Consider the following 24,253-nt stretch of genomic DNA (forward strand, 5'->3'; position numbering starts at 1 on the left):
ATCTGCTGGCAATGCTCCTACTAATGCAGCCCAATATGCCATTGGCCTTCTTGGCACTAAGGGTACACTGATCTCCTAGCAGTGCCCCATTCCTCTGTCTGCACTGAGTTCAACTAGTGATGGACAAGGCCCTGCTTACTGCCAGACACCATTCCTCTAGGAGTCTAAAAGCCCTGGGCACTGCTAGCTCCACTGAGAATAGCGCCCGCTGGTGAGGGCCAGGGTTGCTCAGACTTCTCTGCCTGATTTAGTTCAATAGAAGTGAAGGTGTTTCTCATGTTCTTACATTGCACAACCAGCAGCGTGAACAGATGCATGCTCTCCGTGGATCGCATGTGGGGCTCAGCCCAGCAGCCTTGAATATTGCTGCTTAGAGGAGCTGGTCTTGTGTATGCAGATGTGCCTGGATATGCACAGCCCGGGAGTACATTGGACTGGGTCTACATACAGCTTGCAACTACATTTCCTGATGGGGGAGAGCCAAAGCCTTAGTTCAGTGGAGCACTAGCGAGTTCATAGCTCAGGTCACGGCTATACATATGCCAGGACTATGTGCCCCAGAACTCTGCAGCACACCTGTATGGTGGCATCACTTGTTGTTTACTCCAGTTAGGAGAATGGACAGAGGCAGCTGATGCTAAGTCTGCCAATGCAACCTCTTCAGGCACCCAGATGTCTGTTTCCAGAGGTTCCAGAGGTTCAGGAGGGAATTCAGTCCGATGCGGCACCTTTCGCATTGTTTTACTCTCCTCTGCTTCACCGCCTCCCAGCACCGTGAATTCTGAAACTATGAGGGAGATGCAGCGGGGTTTGTTCTACCCCTGGGAAACCCACTCTCCCCCCAACAAAGCCGAGCCCCCGAAATCTGAACCAATATTGCAGTTTATTTTTTTTTTTTTAAAAAAAGCTCTGTACAAAATAGGTAAAAATCATTTCAGAGAGATCCTAATAATGTGTAAAGTGATGAGACAATACAGTTAAGGGGGTAAAAACCCACTAATTACAACCGGTCCTATGTACAGAAAGTGAGAGCTGTGTTAAAACAGACAGGTGGGGATATGCTGGAGAGTTCTTTGCTCTAGCAGTGGCTACGGCAAGAAGCAGCATGAATCTGTGGGTCATTGTTACCATCTAAAAAGGCAAGGGAGACAGTTTGACAGTTCAAAGAAGGCTCCAGTTCCCATGGAAGCACAAGAGTAGCAATCCCCATCTGCCTGAGTCACCCTAAGAGCCCAGGTTTGGAGATGCAGGTGTCCATGATTCACACACGGTGTTCTGAGAAATCCCATTGTTGTCGCTGGCAGGGAGAGAAAGCTACCAGTGATGAGAGACCCAGACTCGCTGAAACGAATGGCTAGTCTCATGGTGGGACGAAGAGCTCCTGTCCTATCAGAGCAGCCAGAGTGCCCTGCTCCGCCCATGTGGCACGTCAATCTCCTTGCTTCACAAGGACGTCAGACAGGTCCTCTACCCCCTCCAGCGACAGATTCTGAAAAGGAGAGGAAACCAATTAGTTCTATAAGCCACACTCTTCCCAGTGGAGACCACCATAGCCAGCCCACAGGAAAGCTGTTACCAACAGGTCACAACGGCACAGTCAAACTAGTCATGAGCCTATCTGCCCGGACTTCCAGTTTTGTACCTAGAACCGTCCCTAGGGTGGAACCATCTTAGAGTCACTGCCGAAGAGCCAACTTGCTTATTTCTTATCAGTGCATGGGAAACTGAATTAAAAACCCACAGCACGGAAGTGATGTTCAAAGCAAAGTGCAGGGTCTGAGCTAAGCCACCAGAAGACAGGGTGAAAGGCCAAATTCAAGCCGTAAATCAAGACCAATGTGTTCGTTTCTGGATTAATAACCACCTCAAAGAGGATGCAGGAGTAAGCAGAGAGCCTCCAACAAGGACTTGAAGACGGGATTGATCAGCAAAGAAAGCTACAGCTTGGACGTCAGAAAGCATAGGCATGAAAAGACAATTGCAAAATTCAAGCTGAATTAGACCTTGCAAAGGAAATTAAAGCAGTAAAAAAGTTCTTTGGTCATAAATAAAAAAACCCCAAGAAGAAAGGTGGGGTTGCTATGAAGCATCAGAGGAATGAAGTTCTGGAACAGCCTTCCAAGGGGAGCAGTGGGGGCAAAAAAACAAACTGGCTTCAAGACTGAGCTTGATAAGTCTATGGTGGGGATGGCTTGATGGGGCTGCCTACAATGGCACGTAGCCAATAGCTACTCCTAGCAGCAAATATCCCCAGTGGACAGTGATAGGACACTAGATGGGGAGGGCTCTGAGCTACTGCAGAGAATTCTTTCCCGGGTGTCTGGCTGTTGGCCTTACCCATATGGAACTTTGGGGCCCAGCACCCCACCTCTTTCACGGACTGCTCCCTGCAGGCCCAGTGGGATTCATCGGAGTTGCCCAGCATTACACGCAGACACCATACTCACCTTTTCATTTGCCAAGTGCAAGAGGCAGGCAAACGCCAGGGGCACAGAGAGGTTCTGCGCCATCGCAGAAGGCAGTCTGCAAAACAGCCAAAGGGAGGGAGGTGGTTACATAGATAGCGGGAGCCTACACATTAGACACCAGTGATGGGGCATACTGGGGAGCCAGTGGGGGTTGGTTAAGTGAGTGACAGATCCTTCACCACTCTCCAGCTTTTCCTGTTTCTCACTAAGGAGACCAAAACCTCTCCCCTCTGGGGGCCTCACCTCAGGCCTGCACTTCTTCACACCCAGCTCCGCAAACCCAACCAGGAAGGACTCTGAGCCGAGGGGTGAGCAGACTCTGATCGACATTCAGCAACCCGAGCTGGAGATCAAGCTATCCCCACGCACAGCAGATGGGAGAGCTTCACACTGCGGCCAAGACATTCAGGGGATGCTACACCGCCATGAAGCACCCGCAGCTGGCCCATGGCTCAGCCTCAGGGGCTATAAAATGACAGTGTAGACCTTTGGGCTCAGCCCAAGCTCTGAGATCTGGGCAGAGGGAGGCTCCCAGAACCCAGCTTCCAGCCGGAGTCCATCAGCTGATCTGGGGCAGCTGCAGGTGTTGCATTGCAGTGTACATATACCCTCTTCAGAGGCCACTCCCTGTTCAGACTGACACCCCCTCGGTGTAAAAGCCAAACGCGACATTATCCCACCAGGGGGCAGATGGGGAGTTAGTAGGGAACACCCAGGATTCATCCAGAGGCTTGCAGCAGCACGTCGGATTCAGCGGCTTGCAGCCCCGGCACTGCAGGCCCTCTCTAGGAAGGGTCTCTATCCCCATGTACCTGTGAAGCAGATCTTTTGTGATGCCACTGAAGACCTTCTTGCCTGCTAGTGTTACAGAGTCAGTCTCCTTCTCTGCAACTTCATTCTGCTTCAGCAAGGGGAGGAAAGGCAGATAGTCAGAAACAGGCAGGTCAGGGTGTTCACCCCAGGATTCCAGGTCTTTGCTTTCCCAGATATGAGCAAGCCAAAGATGCATCATGGAGGAGTCTCACACAGCTCCTTCTGAAAGGTGCCATCTTCTCTCCAGGGACAGTCTGGCCCCTTGAGGAGCCACGTGCATAGATCTGAAGCCCTCCCCAGGCCACATCAGCATGAGAGAAAGGGACTGGAGCGGAGAGCCTGGCCTTGGAGCTCCTACACTGAACACGACATTCTTGCCAGTGCGGGCAGGGTCGTGCTGAATGGGCTGCTTTACCCAACATTCAGGATCCCCCAGGGCTTGGTAAGGTGCCTGCTAGTAGCACCACAGAGATGCCTTGGCTGGGAATCCAGTGGAATCAGCCAGCCACGTCACTACAGTGCAGAGGGAGGCCTGAGAAGGGGCTGTCAAGCTGGTACGCACGTGGGTAGGTGGCCAGCCAGGGATGGCTGCTTTGGGATCTCCTTGCACTCACCTCTGCCCCCACCTGGTCCTTTTGCCCATCAGTCAGGAGGTCCCACATGGTCCGTTTTAGCCTCTTCATGTCCATCTTTTTGGCCGTCTTTGCATAATGAATTTCTATCTTATTCACCTGAAGGTACACATGCAGGGTGAGAAGGGTGGTGAGAAAGCAGGGGGAGGGATAGCTCAGTGGTTTGAGTATTGGCCTGCTAAACCCAGGGTTGCGAGTTCAATCCTTGAGGGGGCCATTTAGGGATCTAGGGCAAAAAATCTGTCAGGGGCAGTACTTGGTCCTGTTAGTGAAGGCAGGGGACTGGACTCTATGACCTTTCAAGGTCCCTTCCAGCTCTATGAGATAGATAGGTATATCTCCATATTAAAAAGCAGCAGCATCCTCAGACAAGCAGAAGTCTGTCAAGCTGAGCGGAGTCCAGCAGGATCCCCTCTCTGGGTGGTTTGGAGAGCATTATGCTACCGGATGGAGCACGGCAACCAGTTAGTCCCTGCGCCTCAGCATGCAGGCCCGTTCCGAACACAGCCCAAAGGCCTAGGCAGTGCAGCCTGAAGGAAGTCTGCTCCATCCCACAGAGAGCTTTCCTTCCATGGGCCTCCTGCAGCTGGAGCCTCAGACTAGCTCCCCCACTCCCCTGCACTGGCCAGCAGCTTGCTATGGGAGCACCCAGGGGGCTTCACTGCTCTCCAGGGCCGCAATCCACCCCGCAAGCTCAGAACTAACCCCGATAGTGCTCAGCCACATACCAGCTGGGGCCGCAGAGGCAGCAGGCCAGTTCTTACCTTCTGTGGCTCAGCAACAAGGTTGGACTCGCCATATGTCGTGATGTCAACCCCAAGGGCCCTGCTGAGCTCACCAAACTGATCTGTCCCCCTCACGGTCAGTTCAAAGGGCCCACCCTGGCCCATGAAGCCAACAGTGTCGGGGTCGTCGTCACTATCAGCAGCCTGAGCAGATATTGGGGGGGAAAAGAGAGATGCCTCATACAGATGCCGTAGTCCGTGTCCTCCTTGCAAATCCCAACAGGAACATGCAGGTTTCCACACCCCCCATGACAGCTCAAATATCTATATCTGTATCCACACACACACACACCGATGAACCATCTGCACCATATCACCAAAGCAGTACATGTTTTCCAGAGCTGGGAAATGCAAAGGGATGCCCGAGCTCACCCACCACAGGGGGCGTGACTGAATCGGCACAGGGTCTGCGAGGGCACTGAAGCAAGTCCACTGCATTTTTGAAGAGCCAAGGCAGAGAACTTGGAACAGGATCCTGAAACAGCTGGGAAGCCATTGGAGGCCTTGGAGGATGTAACAATTGTGCCGTGAGCTGAGGGTCTGCACACACGGGAGAGGCCATGGGAGGGGCGGTGGCGGCCCGGCCTGGGGTTTCAGCAGATGGAGAGAGGCACATTTGCAAACATGGGAGCTGGCTAGTTCGGAGTCAGCGCGATTCCAAGGTTAGCGAGTGTGGAGGGATGAGGAGGCTCCTGCTGCCCAGAGAACGGTTACAACTGTGTCACCGGCAAGAGTCAGCTGCCGTTTCACTAGTGAAATCCGGTAAGCATGGGGCTTTGTTAGCGCCTGGTTCAGCTCCCTCACAAGCGAGCAGGTGCCAAAGCCTGTCCAGGCAGTTCCACTCGTGGCACTGCAGGGACCACATTTGGATCGGTGAGAGCAGGCAGGCCTGTGTGGTGCTGGAGGCCGCTCTCCCAGGCGGATCTTTCCAGCTGGAGAGAGAGAGTATTTTCCACCAGACAGTACACAGCCAAGTGACACCCCCGCCCCACCTACCTTCAGTGCAGGACAGAAGTTGGAGGTGTCATTGGGGTTGTTGTAATCATATTCTCCAATCTCATCCTCTTGGTCAGACGAGCTGCTCTGCAGAGCCTTCCTCCACAGCTGCAGAGACAAGGCCAAGGGGGAAAAAGGACACAGAGATCCTGAGTGCTGCCCAGACTAGCATCCAGACAGCCATATTCCCTTTCTCCTAGGCCCATGGCACGCCTCTTCCTCCCAAGGTCCATCCCAGCCCTCCTCCATTTATGCCTCTGCCCTCCCCTCCCCCTCGTCCACAGGGTGGGGAGCCCAGCACGCCTGGTATCAACAAGGCGGCAGGTTTAACCAGATGAGCCGAACACCTCCTTAGCGAACTGTCTCCTGCTGGAGGAGCGTTCGGTGCACCATGGGAGTCCCGCAGCCCACGGCACAGTGGGCAGGGCGGAAGAACCCAGTGGGGTTGGGAAGGGACTGTACCTTGATGGCTGGTTTGAGGGAGAGCCGGATGATGTTGTCAGGGTCATAGTGGAAGTCTTCAGGGAGTGTGGTGCTCTTCTTGTTCTGGTTGTCAAGAGTTGATTTGGACAGAGTTGTCGCTGCCTGTTTAAAGTCAACACCATATTACATCAGAGTCCCTGCCTCTCCTAGCCCAAGTACGTCCAGCCTATACACCAGGGAGCCATTTCAAAGAACTCCCTTGCTTGCCAGGGCGTGGGAGCTCAGAGTTCCACACAGCACTGGAGCAAGCACACAAAGAGTTTGGAAGTGGGTCCTTGAAGCTCCATGTTCCAGAGAAGAGAATGGGGGATATTCAAGAGGACGCTCAATGCACCACCAGCAGCAGAGAGCAAATGGGAAGACAACCAGCCTGGGGCTGGCACTACGGTGCCTTGATAGGCTCGAGCTATGGGTCTCATCTGACAAGTAACTATGGAAAAAAGTATCTTTTCACTCAACAGACCTGCCCTCCGTTATTCAGTCAGACTGTTCACTTTAGTGACTACAATAAAGTTCTAATCCAGATTATTCTTGGGAGTCTCAAAAAGCGAACAGCTCTGGGATAGCAAGCTGGAATCTATGCTGGTGCCCCCACTGTACAGATCAGTTAGCCGTGTGCCACTGGCAGCTCTGCATACTACCCTCGGTGACCCCTGGGCAGCTCCCTGCCTGCAGCGGCATAAGCCAGGAAGAATCCAGCATGACTTCCAGGATACAGGGCTAGCAGAGAAAGTCTCTCCTGTCATTTGATCTGGAGTGAGGAACACCCCCAGGGCTGACTTTAGAGTCTAGTTCACAGCAGAACCCCATTTTAAAAATTTGCTAATGGCTTGTACTAAAGAGACTCCCCGTGTCGCAGAGGAGGGAACAGAAAAAAGCCAGGCGCCCGTGGCAACCCAGTACATACCCTAGTCTTACGGAAACGCATTGTGAAGTCAATATCCTCATCAAAGTCGAGTTCGAAGACTTTCTTTGCGTTCCTCTTCCTGCCCCCCTTCTCAGCGCCCGTGTCCACTGCAGAAAGGAAGGCTATAGTCAATGCTCAGCACTTTGGGGGAGGAGAATCAAGTGCTGCTACCTTTACTTCTCAGACAGTGTTCCTAGCCTTCTGAGGACCTTTCCAAGCAGATCACCCACACCCAGATATTCTGGAGCTAAAGGAAAGGAAGATGGTATATGCTCCGCTTTGTCAGTGGAGCTTTTCTGTGAACTAACAGAGGCACTGGAGTTTTCATTCTAGATTTAGTATTTTAAAGGGCTGTTTGTCTTTCTAAAGAAGCACAAGCAGAAAATGCAGTTGAGCTTTGTTGTGTTGGAGGGAGGTTGCAGGCTAAACTGGGGTAGATATTTAAACTGGTATCCCCTATGGCTGCACTAGGACAGGACCTAGGTAGTATGCTATTACCCCTCACCCCATACCAAGCTAGTCTTCCCCCTAGACAGAGAGCGCTCCTCCTAAACTGGCTGGAAGAGTGACTGGAGAGCAGCGCACAGTGGTCTCTACCCTGATAGATGGCTTTCTAGCCATTGAGTAGTGACTGTCTCTAGACACACCAGAAGTTTATGATAATTAGATCCACTTTCTGAACTGCATCCTATAAATACATACGTTTATGATGAGGCTTAAAGCGCCAGTGCTCTGGGCCGGCCCACATCAACATGGTGCGGGGGCTGAAGTAGGAATACTCTCCAGGTTTCACAGAGAGATGGAGGCACATGGTCCCGATGTCTCCTTCCGCAAGGGGAATCACGTCCTTACTGAAAGAGCACCCCCCCAAATCGGTTATAATCCATGCAAAAAAACCACCACCACACACTACAGTAGCCCAGGGGCTAGCCAGTATGTGCATGCATCACTGTCGGATGGCATCAGTCCTGTTCAGATATGGGTCATTTCCTCCTCCGGTGGCTAGTACAGTATAAAAGCCTTAACACAGACAACCCTTGAGATCGAGCATGTGGGGAGCAGTGGCTTCTAATCCCTACACCTCTTACTCACTGTCTTGCTATTGGTTATAGAGGCACACCCAAAAATAATACAAGTTAGCTGACTTGCCAACAGGGGTTCTGGGATTTGGGGAGCAGATGGCGATTTGCCATGTTGCTCCCTAAGGAGGTACAGGATTAGCAGCTGAATAAGGGTGATTTCCCTAGCTTCATTCCCTTTCATCTCATTCTATTCCATCCCAATAGATGCCCACCACAGATGGTGGAAAGGGGGTTTTACTTTCCTTCTTCTGAAGTCCGCAGGGGGTAAGGACAGATGTTTTGGCTCTAGCCAAGGGAATGGTCTGGGCATGTTGCAGTCCCTGCCGCACATGTTTGGGGCTGTCAACTCCCAGCTACAAAAACCATCTCCGGACATGGCGGTCAGATGGTTGATGCAGGGAAGGATGCCCCTCCCTTCAGAGGTGCTTTGCACAAGATCAGGGACTGGTGGCCAACAGACTGAAGTGGCTTGAATTGAAGTAACAAATACTCTGGTGTGACATACAGCCAAATTCTAACCTTCATTAACAAAGCTCAACCACCTGAATACCTTCAACACCGATGGTTCTGGTGATTCACAGCAGGGAGGGTTGGGGTGAGGGACCGGGAGAAAGTTAAAACCATTTTAATTGCATTTGACATTTAAACAGTGCTGGGAGACCCTTTAGAGAGCTGTGCCGCTTACTTTTAACCTGGAGAACATACTGGATGGATGCTGGCCTGGTTGGATCATTAACTGGGATCCTAGTTTTCCATGATGATAAAAAAATCTCCAATAAAAAAACCCGAAACAAAAACTATACAAAGCCGTGTCTTTCCGCAAATAAAATGAAACACTGAACTTTCGTTTCCCTAGCTACATTAGATAGAGGTATCAGTTCAACACAATATTTTAGAACCCCGTTTATCCAAACCTCTGTTAGCCAGCTCTCTGTATTAACCAAACCACCAGCCGCCTGAGCCCCACCACTGTCGGTTCGGTTAATACCGAGAGCCGGTCAATGAAGGCGCAGATAAACGGGGTTCTACTGTGTTTTTATTTTTTCATTTTTACTTGAAAGATTCTCTGTAAAAGCGCAAATTCCGTGTTTTTCTGTGGCGAACGGATTTCTAGGATCCCTGGTCACCAAGTCCCATTTCTGTCTCTCGGTAGGGGAAAGAAAAGATTAGAGCTAGAGTCCTATAACGAGAAGTTAGGCCATTAGTCTACTTGGTTCACAGATACCACCTGCACAGTAAGCAAGCTCTGCTTGTAAACTTCATTGCCTCAGGAAACCTATCATCAAAACACTGCTGTCCGACATGGCAATCCTGAACTGGAGGCTGTGGCTAGGTGGCAAACCCCAGCTGCAGACCAAAGCAATACCACGTACCTCATGCTCTCACGCACCATCCTGCAGGCCTCCAGCTTGTCTGAAAAGTCCCCAACATCCCCTGCTACCGTCCTATCTGGCATGTCTGCATCAAAGTCATCCTCCTCTAGGGCATCAGCACAGTCTGCAGGGTCATAATCCACCTCTGCGTTGATATCATAGACTTGGTCGCTTTTCTTAAATTTATCCAGCAGAGCGGACACTGACTGCAGAACAGAAAGAGCAGGTCACTCACTCACAGAAAGGATTCAATACCAAACCCTGGGCCTCCAAGGCAAAATAGGACACCTATCACAGGGCTTAACACATTTACTCCAGAATATAAACCCTACTCTGGGCCTCGTACTCGGAGAGAATGGACTAATTAAAAACCTGAAGGGGATTGGTTATCCAGAGAACGGTCGCTTCAGAGAATCCCAGACCCAGGTAACCTGCTCATCCTTGGAGCCTTAGTCCTGTAGATTAAATGCTATAGGATGTCAGCCTCAGGGAATAGAGAGGGGAAAGAAATTGTTAAGAAACTGAAGAACTAAACTGAGGTGATGCCTCCTGAATGGAGCATATCCTCAGGCACACACAGACCATTTGAGCCCAGAGTACATTACCTTCCTCCCAATCTAGAAGGACAAGAATTGATCCCATCTTGTACTCAGTATGTGTTTTCTCAGTACCTCAAGATGCAAGAGGAATCAACCTCTCTGCTCCACACCAATGGGTGCGGATTACAATAATCCTAGGGAATCCTTTGGCAAAGGCGAGGGCCTTAATAAGATGCCTGAATGGCGTGTATTTCTCCAGAGACGTCCCTTCAAATAGTTTCAAACCCTCTTTTCTGTTTAAAAGTAGGTCAGATGCTTGAGTGAGTCCCAGAATTCTAGTTTCTAAGATGCACCGCAGGGAAATACTGCATACCACTTCCCTGTCCGGTTCCGGCAGAATAGCACCAACCCCACAGAGCAAGTCTCCCTTTCCTTTCCAGCCTGCAGAGAGATCTTTGACAGAGGAAGCTGAGCACACTGAGAACAACTCCCATATCATGCTCTGCACTGACCTAATATGAGCAGCTTGCTAACAGACCTACCTCATTATGGGAGTCACTGTCCCAGTGAGAAAGCTGGAAGCCACTCAACGTAGGGCAGATGGGGCGCTGTTCGATGCACTGCAGCAGGATAGCTAGAGACCACGAAAGCAGTAAGGAGATATTATGAACAGGGTTAATGATCAGTAATTAACCTAAATAACCAACATCAAATAACCTGGATTTATACTACTGCTGTGGTGACCGTACCTCAAATATGGATGAGCATTTCAGAACACACACATGGGAGTTGAAGGTTGGAGAAGAAAGCTATTGCCCCACCGCTGAGTGATTAACCCAGGAAATAAATGCCTGAAGCCACACTACGTTTACTTTCACCTACACTGGCTCTGATTTTACAGTTTAAGCCTAAAAAGCAGCAGGAATCAAGAAACCTACCCTAAAATCCACACCATGCATTAAATATAGGAACATCTCCCCCTAAGCAATACATGCATGACAGCACCAAAGGGTTAACCGGGTGTGTGGGGGGGGGGGGCAGAATTAGATAACTGAAGCAAGAATGAAGTCAGCTGAGACCAAAAAGTTAACAGATGATCCAACCAGCAAAGGGAACATAGTGCCTGTTGCACTGCGAGATAACGAGCATAAGAACTTTATTAGGGGGTTACGTGGGATGAAACGGGAGCCTGGAGGAGTCCAGAGTTCACAGTTATTACTTCCACCTACACTTCAGGTCTGCCACTTTCACAGGAGTAGAGCTCGGGGACTCCAATGTCTCAGAAGATGGGAGCGGCGTGACCTTGGAATCCAACAGGAGCTCACAGCGATAGCTGTGGGTGTGCAGGGTGCTGAGAAAGATGCCAACCGTGCTACACTCATCGAAAGAGGCTGCTGTCTTCTGGAACATGGGATCAACCTGCACGTGGACACAAAGCAAGAAGAATCAAGGAACAGAGGCGGAGGGAAAACAGATGATGGATGGATACAAGACCCCATCACAGAGAAGGTCTAAATAGAGACATGAGCTTCACACTCACACTTGGGTTAACTAGTGCAGAGTTGTCTTGCTGTCGAATTTGAAGCACACCAGTACGGGAGGGACAGGGTGGAGACAGATGAGAGACTTGCTATGACAGTAGAGTGCAGAGATAGGCAAGAGGAAAGAATATGAATGCTACAGCCTGACACAAGACTGCCATGTTGAGAAGAGGAGTTACATGGGGGTGAGGAAGGAGAAATGTCTATCTGGCACAGGGTTGAGTAGAACAATTGCTACACGAAGACTCCAGGGCAGTATTCCCCACCTCACTTCTGCAATCTGCCTCAGAGATGTTTATGTTATTCAGGTTCTGTTCGATTGTTTTGTACGAGTGCTTCTTCTTTGTCTGGAGCTTCTTGGCAGCTTCAGTACCGGCAGCAGCTCCATCTATAAAAAGGAGAATTACTGCAGAGGCTGTCTCTAGAGCAATGTAGCTACCAATGGTGGGAGTTTGACTCTTCTTGAAAAGTGGTGGGTCGAGAGTACATCAGACATAGACCCGACCCACTCATGCCTTTCTAAATCTCTGCCTCCTCTTCTATTCCCTCAAGCCTTAGACTAAGAGGGGTTGTGTGTGTTTGGGTTTTACCAGGAGTTACCACAAAAATCAGTGAGCAGGTTCAAGAGTTTTGAAAAATCTCCTCAGAATTACTACAAAAATAATTCTAGGTTTATTTAAAAATCTGATAGCAAAAGGCAGTACTCAAACCCACTGGGCAGATGCCGCAGAGATGCAGATAAGAAAATTTCCTTTGATGCACAGAATCCAGCTCCATCCTCCATAAAATCTCTTCCCATTTAGATTAGTTTGTGAGAATTAACACACTTCTTGCACACGCTGGTGAGAATGTCATCTCTGATTTCACATCGTGCAACCCCACATCAGCTGACAGTGTAGAAACTAAGTGACATGAGTCCCTGGGCTCAGCTGAAGCTGCTTCAGTGTAACAGACAGCATTTTGTCTGTACAACTTGTAGCTTCTGATCTCCTTGCTCACCCAGACCAACACAAGGAGAAGACAAGTTCTGAACTTCACTAGCCATTATTGACTACGGAACACAGGCCTAGACAAGTCAGAAACCAAAGTCCCTTCAACTGATCAAATTAACCCCAAAATAGCCATAATAGTACCTACTCATAGCAAAGTCTTCACTTCACTAAACGAAAGCAGGGAGCACAAACCAGACTGGATCAGCACTAGACATTTGGGGAAATCCTTTAAATTATTTCTTATTCAACTGCATTTAGATGCCTAAACTAACAGGGAACCAGAAACCCATGTCATTCGGCCCATCCCTTACTGCCCGCGTAATGGGAAGCTGAAAAAGACATTGCACAAACATGCTAGAGCAATCTGGATTCATCCAGCTTGCTTAGAAAGACAGGTCTACCATAAATAGATCAGACCATTAGTCCATATGGCTCAATAGGCTACTTCCATCTGTGGCCAATACCTGCACACAAAACTGTCCCATAATGCACCTGACCAGTGATACGATGCTGATGATCACAGAGGGCATGGGAAATCCGGGGCAGTGAATGTATCCTAAGGATTAGATTCCATTATTTTTATTTTAGCTTTTATGACTACAAAAGTTACTGGGCATAAAATTATCCATATTGGGTATGTCTGGATTCCCAGCAAAGGGAAGTTATATAAAATAATTAAAGGCTGTGTTTCCTTTTGTTGACTAATCTGTCTCTCAACAGGACATTCTGCTTTTGTAGCACAAGACAGGATGAAGACAAGGGGGTGCTTCCTCTTATGATTTTGAATCTCTCAGTCAGACCACTCTGCCAGAATAAGAAATCCCAGTACTCACACTCAGCTCAGAGCAGAGAGAAAGGTCTAGCAGGCTGAGCACAGGACTTGGGAGTCAGGAGATTTGGGTTCTAATCCCATCTCTGTCACTGATTTACTGTGTGAATTTTTACAGTTACTTCCCTCCATTTTCCCATCCCTAAAAAGGGCCTGGAAATCTACAGATGCTGTGTAAGCATAAGATTGTTATGTGGGGGCCCTGCACCAGTATTTGGAGTTATGACTATTCCAACTCCCTTGATTAGTACATCAAAATAAAAGCAGCAAGCAGCACACCTGCCCCCTGGCCGTCCACATCCTTTGTAGGTGCTGAGTCTTTTCCCAACCCTCCAAGGACCTTGTATACATCTGCATGGACAGCATCCACTCTCACCGCATAGATCTTTGTGCTGGCATCCAGGGTGCCGGCTGCTATCTGTGAAACAGACCGAACAGAACACAGAACACACAATCAGAAAGGATCTAATCTCATGGGAATAAATTGCTTTCAGAGAAAGCAAACAAAATGTGAGCTGCAGAACTGAAATTTTGGTGAGAACATCTATTTTTATGTTCCCGATGTGACTGGAGACCAGCAAAAAGCGAAAGTAGGATGTGCCAAGCTGAAACGTACAAGAGTGGCCATGCGGCCGGACAAAGTCCATGTTCCATTCCATCAGCACAACCGGAGATGGATTCCTTTTGTAAAAAGGAGACATTACAAGCATGAATCACCGCAGTGTATTTCTGTTCAGCCACACTGGGCTCTTCCATCCCTTTTCCTTCCCCAAAACACAGCTCTTCAGTAATGTTGCTGTGGATCCTACGGAATTTGTTTCTCACCCACCCTATGCGCTACTGCTGTGACCCATTCTATGGAATCGAATGTCACAGTCCTCTCTGTCAGCATGAGCTTCATACATGGAGGTCAAACTTAGTTACAGTCAGGCCACCATTACCCTATGACTCAGGCACGCTGGAACTCTGCATTTGGTGCTGTTCTCCCACCTGTCTTGCACACCTCATTTTAGCTAAAAGTTACAGAAGTCAAATGATCGCTCTTATTCCCCCCTCTTTCAAAACAGAAAGTTATAGCTCCATCTCCTGCCAGTGCCAGCGGGTCCAGCTCAGCTTTGCTTTGAGGATTCTCAGTGACGACGTATCTTTGTAGTGTCTATCTGCAACTGAGTCCAACTTTATTGTATGTTGTTGCCGAAAGTTTCATTAATTAACTGCTTCTCCTTGTCCCTCTCCCGCCCGTTACAATTTCACCCTCTGCTACCAGAGACAGTGTCACTTGTACTTCACTTCTGCTGTACTGAATTTTACCCAGATTTTTTACCCTGTAGTGCCCTTCAGCTAATACCAGCTCTTACCCTAAGCCCAGCTCCCTAAGCCCACCTGATGCTTCGAAAAGATTGGGGAGGTGTGGGGGGTTGATGCTTCCCAGGGTGCGTAGGACAGTGAGACACCTCTACCGCCTGCCCTTAGCACAAGGAACTAGGGCTTTGGGGTGGAGCCCGAAGCTGGAGCAAGGAGCAGCTCCGGAGCAGTGGAGCTGCAGTTTTTTGCCTGGAGCTGGAGCGGAGTGGAGCCGGAGCACAGCTCCAAAGCCCTGCAAGGAACCCTTGCCAGTACCTGCTGTGGGTCAGTTCCTCAACACCACCAGCCTCTGGCAACATAAGACCAGCCATACTGGGTCAGACCAAAGGTCCAACTAGCCCAGTATCCTGTCTTCTGACAGTGGCCAATGCCAGGTTCCCCAGAGGGAATGAACAGAACAGGGCAAGTATCAAACAGAGGCATCTCCTGTTGCCCAGTCCCAGCTTCTGGCACTCCAAGAGCATGGAGTTGTGTCTCCTACCATCTTGGCAAATAGTCATTGATGGACCTATCCTCTATGAACTTATCTAGGTTTTTTTTTAACCCTGTTATCCTCTTGGCCTTCACAGCATCTCCTGACAACACGTTTCACAGGTTGATTGTGAGTTGTGTGAAGAAATACTTCCTTTTGTTTGTTTTAAACCTGGTGCCTATTAATTTCATCTGGCAACCCCTGGTTCTCGTCTTATGTAACAGTTAGTCAATTTTTCCATACCACTAATGATTTTATAGACCTTTATCATATCCCCCTTAGTCATGTTTTTTCCAATCTCAGCAGTCCCAGTCTTTTTAAACTCTCCTTATACAGAAGCTGTTCCATACCCCTAATCATTTTTGTTGCCCTTCTCTGTACCTTTCCCTAATTCCAATACATCTTTTTTGAGATGGGGCAACCAGAACTGTAGGGAGTACCCTGGATTTATACAGTGGCATCAGGATATTTACCATTTTATTATCTATCCCTTTCCTAGCTGTACCTAACATTGTTAGCTTTTTTGACCACCACTACCGATTAAGCTGACGTATTCAGAGAACGGTCCACAATGACTCCAAGCTTTCTTGAGTGGTAAGAGCTAATTTAAACCCCATCATTTTGTATGTATAGTTGGGATTATATTTTCCAATGTGCATTACTTTGCACTTATCAACATGGAATTTCATCTGCCATTTTGTTGCCCAGTCACCCACTTTTGTAAGATCCCTTTGTAACTCTCTGCAGTCCGACAGGTAAATAAGTGTCTCCTGCCTGATTATGACCACTAGTGTGACACAAGGTTTGAGTCAATATCTTACATGACACCCCATGGCGACCGAGTAAGTAGAGACCAGATTGAGGAGATCCCTGTAACCCTTGGTAAGTTGCTCTGCAATTTGGTACAGGGCAGGTTTTTGACAGGAATTCCTCCTTGGCTGAAGTGGAATTGTAATCTCTCCTGTGCAGGCTCTTCCTTCCCCAAGTCTAGCAGAGTCCTCAGAAAAGGAGCAGTGCAGAGAAAACCACCAGAGAGGCCTTTACTGAAGCCTTCTTTATAATCTGTGTTTTGCTTCCAGAACACTCATGCAGACTCCCATCAACATAGCTTGTGGAGTCTGACATCTGCCCTGGCAGGCAAGTATCTTACTGTTACCAGCAAGCAGCAATGCCCACTGGAAAGCACAACGCCCACATCCAGATCTGGACTCTGTTCTGCCAGTGACTTGTCATGTGTCCCTAGACAAATCACTGCCCCAGTTCCTCAGGCTCGCCCTGCACAGTGGGGTTAAGCTCATCTGCCCACCCCTACAAAGTACCTGGAGATCAGAGGAAGAAAAGCACTCAAGATACAAAGTACTATTCTCAGGGTCACCAGACCCTCTGCTATTTAAATCATGACTGAGAATCCCCTACCCACACCTTGCCCAAGTGAATATCCTGCTGGGCTCCCTCTAAAGAAAACTGTTCCTCCTTTTGTCTCCTCCCATCATATCCCTGGTTCCCTCCCTGCTGTCCATCTACTCCAGTCTAATTCACTCCGCCTTCAAGTCTCAGACCAAACTCCTTTCGGTATGGCCCTACCGCTGGCCTCTAATGTCAAAATAAGGACTTCAGGAAACCTTGCAAGCCTTTCCCTGATAAATGAACCCTGGTTTCCGTGGGCTAAATTCTGCTCGATTATAACAGTGCAGAAATCTCACTGATTTCACTGGTGTAACAGAAGAGAATTTGGCCCTATCAAATTCTATTAGGAGTTACTGTCCAGTCATTTCCATCAGCTGTCCTAACCAGGAACAGCAGAGGGGTTCCCATCCAGTCTTCCCTCTTATTTTTTACATCCATGTGCAGAATGAATTTTGTTACGTGCACCAATATGGAGGTGATGTGTGGCAGGAGTGGGGCCAAAGGGTTTGGAGTCTGAGAGGGGGCTCAGGGCTGGGGCAGAGGGTTGGAGTCCAGGCAGTGGGGCCGGGGATGAGGGGTTTGGGGTGCGGGAGGGGGCTCAGGACTAGGATTGGGGTGTGAGAGGGTGAGGGCTCTGATTGGGGGTGCGAGCTCTGGGATGGGGCCAGGGATGAGAGATTTGGGGTGTGGGAGGGGGTTCAGGGCTGGGGCAGAGGATTGGGGTGCAGGGGGACGAGGGCTCTGGCTATAGGTGTGGGCTCTGGGGTGGGGCCGGGGAGGAGGGGTTTGGGGTGCAGGCTGCCCCAGGGCTGTGATGGGGAGAGAGGACTCCCCCCAGCCCTCTCTTGACGCAGCAGCTCCGGGCGAGGTGAGAGGCGCCTCTCCCAACCTGCACCGCCCTTGATAGCCTGCTGCGCGGCCACGCAGCTTACAGGGAACTTAGTTCCCATCTGCCTGCATTATGCCCATTTGAGGTTCAGGCAGGAATTAACAAGAGGCCTCTCTGTTCCAGGAGGGAGCAAGAGACAGAGTACTGCACCAAGCTGGCAGCAGCCATCCCCCTCACCTTGAAGTTGGTCAGTTCGGAGTCCTTCTGTTTGAGTATCTCTGCCATGTAGTCTATAAGGTGCAGGCCAAACGCATTCTTCGTGGTGATTCTCTGAAACACAGCACATAAGCAGCTTCTATTATTGAAAAATCATGTCCTTCAATCCACAGTGACATGAGCAACTCTTGGTGGGGAATCTCATCAACAGGGGGTCTTTGGAAATCATTCTAGGCCCGACACTGTTCACCATTGTCATCAATGATCAAAAAATAAATATAAAATCACAGCTAATAAAAATCGGTGGATGACACAAAGATTGGCAGAGGTAAATAAGGAGGACGACAGGGCAGTCACACCGTGATCTGTATCCCTTGGGAGGCTGGGCCTATTCAAACAAACTGTGTCTTAATGCAGATCCTTTCCAGCAGCCAGTTATTCTCCATTTTCTAGTTGTGCATTTGATTTTTCCTTCCTACGTGCAGTACTTTGCTCGTCTTTATTGAATTTCATCTTGTTGATTTCAGTCCAAATCAGCAAGGTCATTTTGAATTCTAGCCCTGACCTCCATCCTGCAAGTATGGCTGACATTTTTTGTTCCTAGATATATGACCTTCCATTTGGCCACACTGAAGTGTTTGTTTGCTTTTACCCAACAATCCAGATCACTCTGCAGTGAGCTGTCCTGTTCATTATTTGCCAGTCCCCCAATCTTTGAATTATCTGCAAACTATCAGTAATGATTTTATTTCTTTCAGGACACTAATAAAACATATTAAATAGTGTATGGCCAAGAACCGATCCCAGCAGAACCTCACTAGAATCACCCTCACTCGATGATGATTCCCCATTTACAATTACATTGAGACCTATTAGTTAACCAGTTTTTAAACCATTTAGTATGTGCCAAGTTGATTCTCTATCATTCTAGATTTTTAATCAAAGTGTCATGCGGTAATCAAGTCAAATGCCTTACAGAAGGCTATTACAGCAACACTACCCCCTTTATCAGCTAAACTTGTCCTCTTCTCAAAAGACAGATCTTGTCAAACTAACTTCATTTTCCATAAACCTCTTGATTGGCTTTAGTTACGTTACACTTCAACATAACTAATTCTTTATGAATCTAGTCCACATTAGACTCCAAAGTGGCAGACTGTATCCTAGAAAGAAGTGACTGAAAAGGATTTAGGAGTCTATTGGACAAGCAACTAAACACAAAGTCCCAGCGCAACAAGCCTGTGGCCGAAAGGGCTAATGAGATGTTTGGATTTATAACCAGAGGAGTAAGAGTAGAGATGATTTTTACCTCTGTGTACCACATTGGTGGAGCAGATACTGGAATACTGCATCCAGTTCTGGTGTCCACATTTTAGACAAGATGTTGAATAACTGGAGAGGGTGCAGAAGAGAACCACAAAACAGCCAGAGAAAAAGCCTCACAGGTAGAAACAAAGAGCTGTCTGTTTAGCTGATGAGAAAGGAGATTGAGAGGTGAATTGATCACTTACAGGGAAAAAAATACTGGGTGTGATACTGCACCCCTTATTCATCATAGAGTTATTATGATATGATTATGGCATAATTATGATGCATTTTATACAGGATGGGTCATGTAAGGGGTCATTGGAAAAGTTATGATTTGCTGAATATGATTATCCTATTTGTATGCATGTATCATTTTTGTATCTGAAGGTATGAATATTGACTGTGCATCTGTATTTCAAATGTGCTGTCTCTGGGTGACACGCACAGTTAGCCTTTCAGGTACAACAATGAAGAAGCTACACAGTGCTGATGGCCCGTCAGCAAAGACAATGGGCTAATGAAGAGTTTAGCCAGCCCGTAAGTAATGGCTGTTATGACTCAGCAAGGGCATGTGGCCAGACCACATGATACTGAACTCCGTTTTGGGTACCTGTATTTTTCCATAAACTGGGCTGGAAACTGTTTTTGGAAAAAAGGATTCCCACCATATCTTAAAGCTATATAAGGTGGGGTGTGACATCATCTAGTAGTCTCACTTCCCACACAAGAAAACTCCTGGAAACACTTGTGGAAGAAAGACTAAACTGGGGGAAGTGCTGGTCCCATGCTCAAGGGATTTCTAGCCTGTGCATGGAAACCTGGTGGACTGCTTGTATCATCAGCCAGGGTGAGAAATTGCTAATTCATATCCAATCTATCTAGTACGTTACGCTTAGTTTGTGGTTTTGTTTATTTATAAGTGATAGCAAACAGATCAAAGCAGATTACCTAGTAATCTATCTTTTGTAGTTAATAAACTTGTTTTTTGCTTTATCTAAATCAGTGTGCTTTTGAGTGAAGTGTCTGGGGAAAAATCTCAGCTTTGTGTACAAAGGCTGTTGCATATTCCTCTCTACATCGAGGGAGAGGGGAACTGGGTAATAAATTCATACTGGTCAGAGTTTTGATCAGAGCAGGACAGTACAGCTCTGGGGTCTTAGGCTGGGGATTATTTTGGCTGTAGCCTCTCTATTGTTGGTTCATGCAGTGGCTGGCCAGAGCCTGCATGTAACTGCAGCTGGGTGTTACTCTGCCTGTGTGAATGCTGGTGGGAGTGTAGGACTGAGAACAGTCTGCAGCTTGTCACAGAAGCAGTTTGAGAGGGAACCCAGGCTGGTGAGTCAGAGGGCTCAGTGCTACCCCAGTTCCAGGTGGCACCCTGGGGGGGAACGTGTCACATTGGGTAGTAATGGGCTCTTTAGTCTAACGGAGAAAGGCAGAACAAGGACCAACGGCTGGAAGCTGAAACCAACCAAATTCAAATTAGAAACACAGGACACATTTTTAGCACTAAGGGTGATGATTACCAAGGGAAGTGGTGGATTCTCCATCTCGGAGTCTTTACATCAAGACTGGATGCTTTTCTGGAATATATGCTGGAGACGATGATAGAGCTGTGTGGGTGGGGGTGTGTTTTCTGTACCTCATATGTACTTCCATTTACCTGTTTGATATGATCCTGCCTGATAGCACAGAATCAAATCAAAGAAGGCTGTTAGAGATGAAGGAAAGAGGAAACAAAATAATAAGAGATAAGGCTCCTTAAGGGAACAGTGAGGGGAGCTATTAACTGGGAATTGCCTGGTAATATTTACTCTTCCCAGACCAGAACCTAAGAAGATGGGGAATTGAATACTGGCTAGGGAAGATGGGAGGGATTGAGTAGGTTATCAGCAGCAAGTGGAGATGCTCCTCTGATGGACACAGAAACTGCAGCAAGCATGCTGTCTCTCTCAACCCAGAGATGGAGATAATGAATGTCACACATGCTTTAGCCAAGTTATTTTCCTCAATATAGTGGGAACTTGGTGAAACATAACAGCCTGTGATAATCTAAATCTTAAGATGGTTACAGAAAACTTTGTTTGATAGCATTCTGTCTGGCGAGAAATCACTTATCAGTAGTTGTGGCTGTGAAATCCTCATTTCTTTATTCTTTTATCTTTATGGTCCCCACATCTCTATTGTTTGTCTGTATGGTCTCTGGCTGGTTCTTCAATTGTTTCTGTCTGTTACATAATTAATTTTCTTAGGTGTAAATTAACTAAGGTGGTGGGGTATGATTGGTTAGAGAATTTTATTACAATATGTTAGGATTGGTTAGTAAAATTTTAGTAAAAATGATTGGTTATGGTGTACCTAAGCAGGACTCAAGTTTCACTATATAAACTGGGATCCAAAAGGAAGTTCTTTGGGAACCAACTCCAGGACACAGCCCCAAAGAGCTGCCAGACCTCACCACTCTGCTAATGACACTGTGCAGAAACTGGAGTCCCCCAGATGACCTGATCCTGACTGGCTAGCAAGAAAAGTTTGCCTGTCTTATTGGGAGTGGTGAGCATTGTATGTGTAGCCTGTGCATTCCATTTTGGCGATTGTTAATAAATAGAAGTAGGATATTACTGTGTAAGGCTCTTTCACTGGTAAAAGACCCCATCTTCTGGATGCAAAAGATTAAGCCCTGCATCCAGAGGGAATGGGTGTTTGCCCGGAGCCTATGGAGGAGTAGAGTTAGAGTGCCTAAATTAAGAGGGTTATGTCTGAGCCCTAGGAACAGGGTAAAGTTGGGTGCCCTAAAGCGTGCAAGTGACAGTGAATTTTGTGCAGGTAACACAGGGGCTTTCCACTAGTTTATTTGTATTGTTATAGCACCTAGGAGCTCTAGCCATGGGTCAGGGCTCCGTTGTGTTAGAAGATACACAAAAAGACAGCCCCGGCTTTGAAGCTTACAACTTTGGGCTTACAACTGAAGGCTGCATTCTTCACTTCCAGGCTTAAACTTGGGAGTTATCGAGTCTGTTGCTAAACATCCCAGAAACGACAGCCTTGAGCATATACCTTAAGAGTCCAAAACTTCACCACCCCCAGCAGGCTACACTATGTCCTTTTTTGGGTTGTGTTTGGGTGTGATCTGCATGTGTAAAGTTGCCCCACTTGAAGAACTGGCTTTCTTCAAAGTTGGCTTATTGCGCTACATGCAGAACTACTTTCACTTACGTTCTCTGTTGACAGCTTGATGCAGGTGGAGTAGTGATCTGAAATCTGGGTGTTTGTCAGTTTCGGGATCACGGGTAGGGAGGTTTCTGCCGGCCTAAAGAAACAAGCAAGAACGTCTGCTTTAGAGAGCGCGGCCCGCCGAGAGCTCCCGCCTGGGTAGCAATGCACGAGAAAGCAGCTGTAATTTAGAAACGCCTCCTCACCCCGAGTCCCTGGCCTTTCGCACAACTCCACCTGTATACTTACTCACCCCCACCGAGTCTGGTACTAACACAGCCCAGGGCATTTCCTGCAGGCAATAATCAAACCTGGATAGAGCTGCTTCATAAGTCACTCTAACCTGCTGGAAGGGGACTGCACAGAGAGGGGCGAGTCAGTGCTGCTGAGCTGCAGATCGATGACCCTGGAGCGTCGGCGCTGCTTCCGTTCCTGTTCGTCATCGTTCCCCGGGAAGCTGGCTAGCACCGGGGTGTTCGAGGTGCTGACATGCTGCCTCTTGGTGCTGGGGGACACGAACACGCCGTCGGAGGAGGCGCTCTGGCTGCGACCAGTGGTGTGGGGCGCTGACGTGCTCATCTTCACTGCAGGGGAGAGCAGAGAAATACAGAGAAGGCAGGTGATGAGCTAAAGAGACATTAACCTCAGCCCTCCGGCCAGCCCCCCACTAACCGCCCTAGGACAGCTCCTCCCCGCCTCCTGGGAGCCCCCTCAGCCCCCCACCTCCCTCAGCCCCCCACTAACCGCCCGGGACAGCTCCTCCCCCCCAGCTCCCTTCCGCCAAGCCAGCGGGAGTGACTCGGACGGGACGGGGGGGGGCCCGTCACCCCCCGGCAGGACCCGGCTGCTCCGAACCGCGCTCACTGGGGGCGGGGCCTCCCCCCGTTCGCTGCCGCGCGCGCCCGGCCCGGCCCGTCACTCACCGGCCCAGCCACTTTCCTCCGCTTCCCGGTTTGAATCGGCCCGCGCGGACACTGCGCAGGCGCGGTTCGGGTGACGTCGCAGCGACGGGGGCCGAGAGGCGGCGCGAGGCGGGGCGGCCCCGGGCCTGGCCTGGCCGCTGCGGGTCGGGAGCGCGGAGCTCTGGGTGCGGGAGGTTTATACCGCATCTGCCCGCGCCTGGCTCACCCCGGCCGGGTCCCCGCCCCCGCCCGCAGGGCAGCCTCTGCGATCGCCCCGCCCCGCGCCGCGCGGGACCGGCAGCCGTGTGATAAATCGGGAACGTAACAAACACTTTCCTCGTGGGGTGTCACCGTTTTCTAACCAGACAACCAACCTCATCCTCCATTGCCGAGGGACAAGCTCCGCTGCTTGATCTATTTTGCTTTCCACAACCAACTCTTTGCACAGCTTTTCGTGAGCGATGGACCCGAGTCCTCGGAGTCTAATATCTAAACTGTATTGTTAAATCTCTCCACCTACGCTTGGGTTGTTGCTGACTGTGTACTCTACGGAGCATATGACTAAAAACAAACTTTGTATTTGTGGATAAACTCTAAGCATTATGCCGAGATGCTCTTTTCCCAACCTATGTATTAGGTAATTTTTTAATACAATTTTACATTAGTTCCAGGAGGAACATAGCCCCAGTTGGGGACTGTTTAGGGTTGGCAAATAGCCAGTTATTCTGGCTGGCTTCTCGTACCTCTCTCGCCGTGTTATAGTTTCCTGTACTCAGTAGGAGGTAAAGGAAGGTTGGGATTTTCCAAGGAGGTGTTGGGAGATGGACAGTGAACTCCCTTGGGCTCTTCTGAAAAGGCGGCCTGAATGCGGAGGTGGGAGTGAAAGGAGAGAAAATGGCCCATGGCTGGGAGGGAAGCTGGGTGGGCTGGATAGGTGCCCACTCCGTGGAGCACCCAGGGGAAAAAATTAGCAGGTGCTTAGCACCCACCTGCTATAGAGCTGCAGCTCCACCCAGGGCTCAGTAGTTCCCAGGCAGCCCTGCCTCCACTGATCAGGTTGTAGATGGCTGAGTTAATTGCCTATGAGCTGTTCAACTTTTG

The 24,253-nt window shown here is 49.0% G+C and overlaps 1 protein-coding gene across 3 annotated transcripts in view; it reads right to left on the reverse strand.

The window, feature by feature from the left end:
- Nucleotides 1-882: 882 nt before the first annotated feature.
- NCAPH (non-SMC condensin I complex subunit H) overlaps nucleotides 883-24,253 on the reverse strand; it is a 38,368-nt gene continuing 14,997 nt past the window's right edge. The window contains exons 1-18 of one of the 3 annotated variants that reach the window (XM_034761660.1): nucleotides 23,174-23,234; nucleotides 22,594-22,834; nucleotides 22,254-22,347; nucleotides 17,751-17,843; nucleotides 13,720-13,858; nucleotides 11,886-12,007; nucleotides 11,308-11,497; nucleotides 10,621-10,712; nucleotides 9,540-9,745; nucleotides 7,787-7,935; nucleotides 7,085-7,191; nucleotides 6,157-6,279; nucleotides 5,695-5,802; nucleotides 4,678-4,842; nucleotides 3,896-4,012; nucleotides 3,281-3,369; nucleotides 2,448-2,523; nucleotides 883-1,489 (exon numbers count right to left, since the gene is read on the reverse strand). In XM_034761660.1, the coding sequence (XP_034617551.1) occupies nucleotides 1,430-1,489; nucleotides 2,448-2,523; nucleotides 3,281-3,369; nucleotides 3,896-4,012; nucleotides 4,678-4,842; nucleotides 5,695-5,802; nucleotides 6,157-6,279; nucleotides 7,085-7,191; nucleotides 7,787-7,935; nucleotides 9,540-9,745; nucleotides 10,621-10,712; nucleotides 11,308-11,497; nucleotides 11,886-12,007; nucleotides 13,720-13,858; nucleotides 17,751-17,843; nucleotides 22,254-22,347; nucleotides 22,594-22,829 (2,166 nt within the window). In that variant the 5' untranslated portion in view covers nucleotides 22,830-22,834; nucleotides 23,174-23,234 and the 3' untranslated portion in view covers nucleotides 883-1,429. Of the gene's footprint in view, nucleotides 1,490-2,447; nucleotides 2,524-3,280; nucleotides 3,370-3,895; nucleotides 4,013-4,677; nucleotides 4,843-5,694; nucleotides 5,803-6,156; nucleotides 6,280-7,084; nucleotides 7,192-7,786; nucleotides 7,936-9,539; nucleotides 9,746-10,620; nucleotides 10,713-11,307; nucleotides 11,498-11,885; nucleotides 12,008-13,719; nucleotides 13,859-17,750; nucleotides 17,844-22,253; nucleotides 22,348-22,593; nucleotides 22,835-23,173; nucleotides 23,235-24,253 lie in introns of those variants that run through there. The other 2 variants (XM_034761657.1, XM_034761659.1) reach the window with 2 other exon arrangements.

Source organism: Trachemys scripta, chromosome 2 (assembly GCF_013100865.1).
Source record: "Trachemys scripta elegans isolate TJP31775 chromosome 2, CAS_Tse_1.0, whole genome shotgun sequence".
Taxonomy (NCBI): Eukaryota; Metazoa; Chordata; order Testudines; family Emydidae; genus Trachemys; species Trachemys scripta.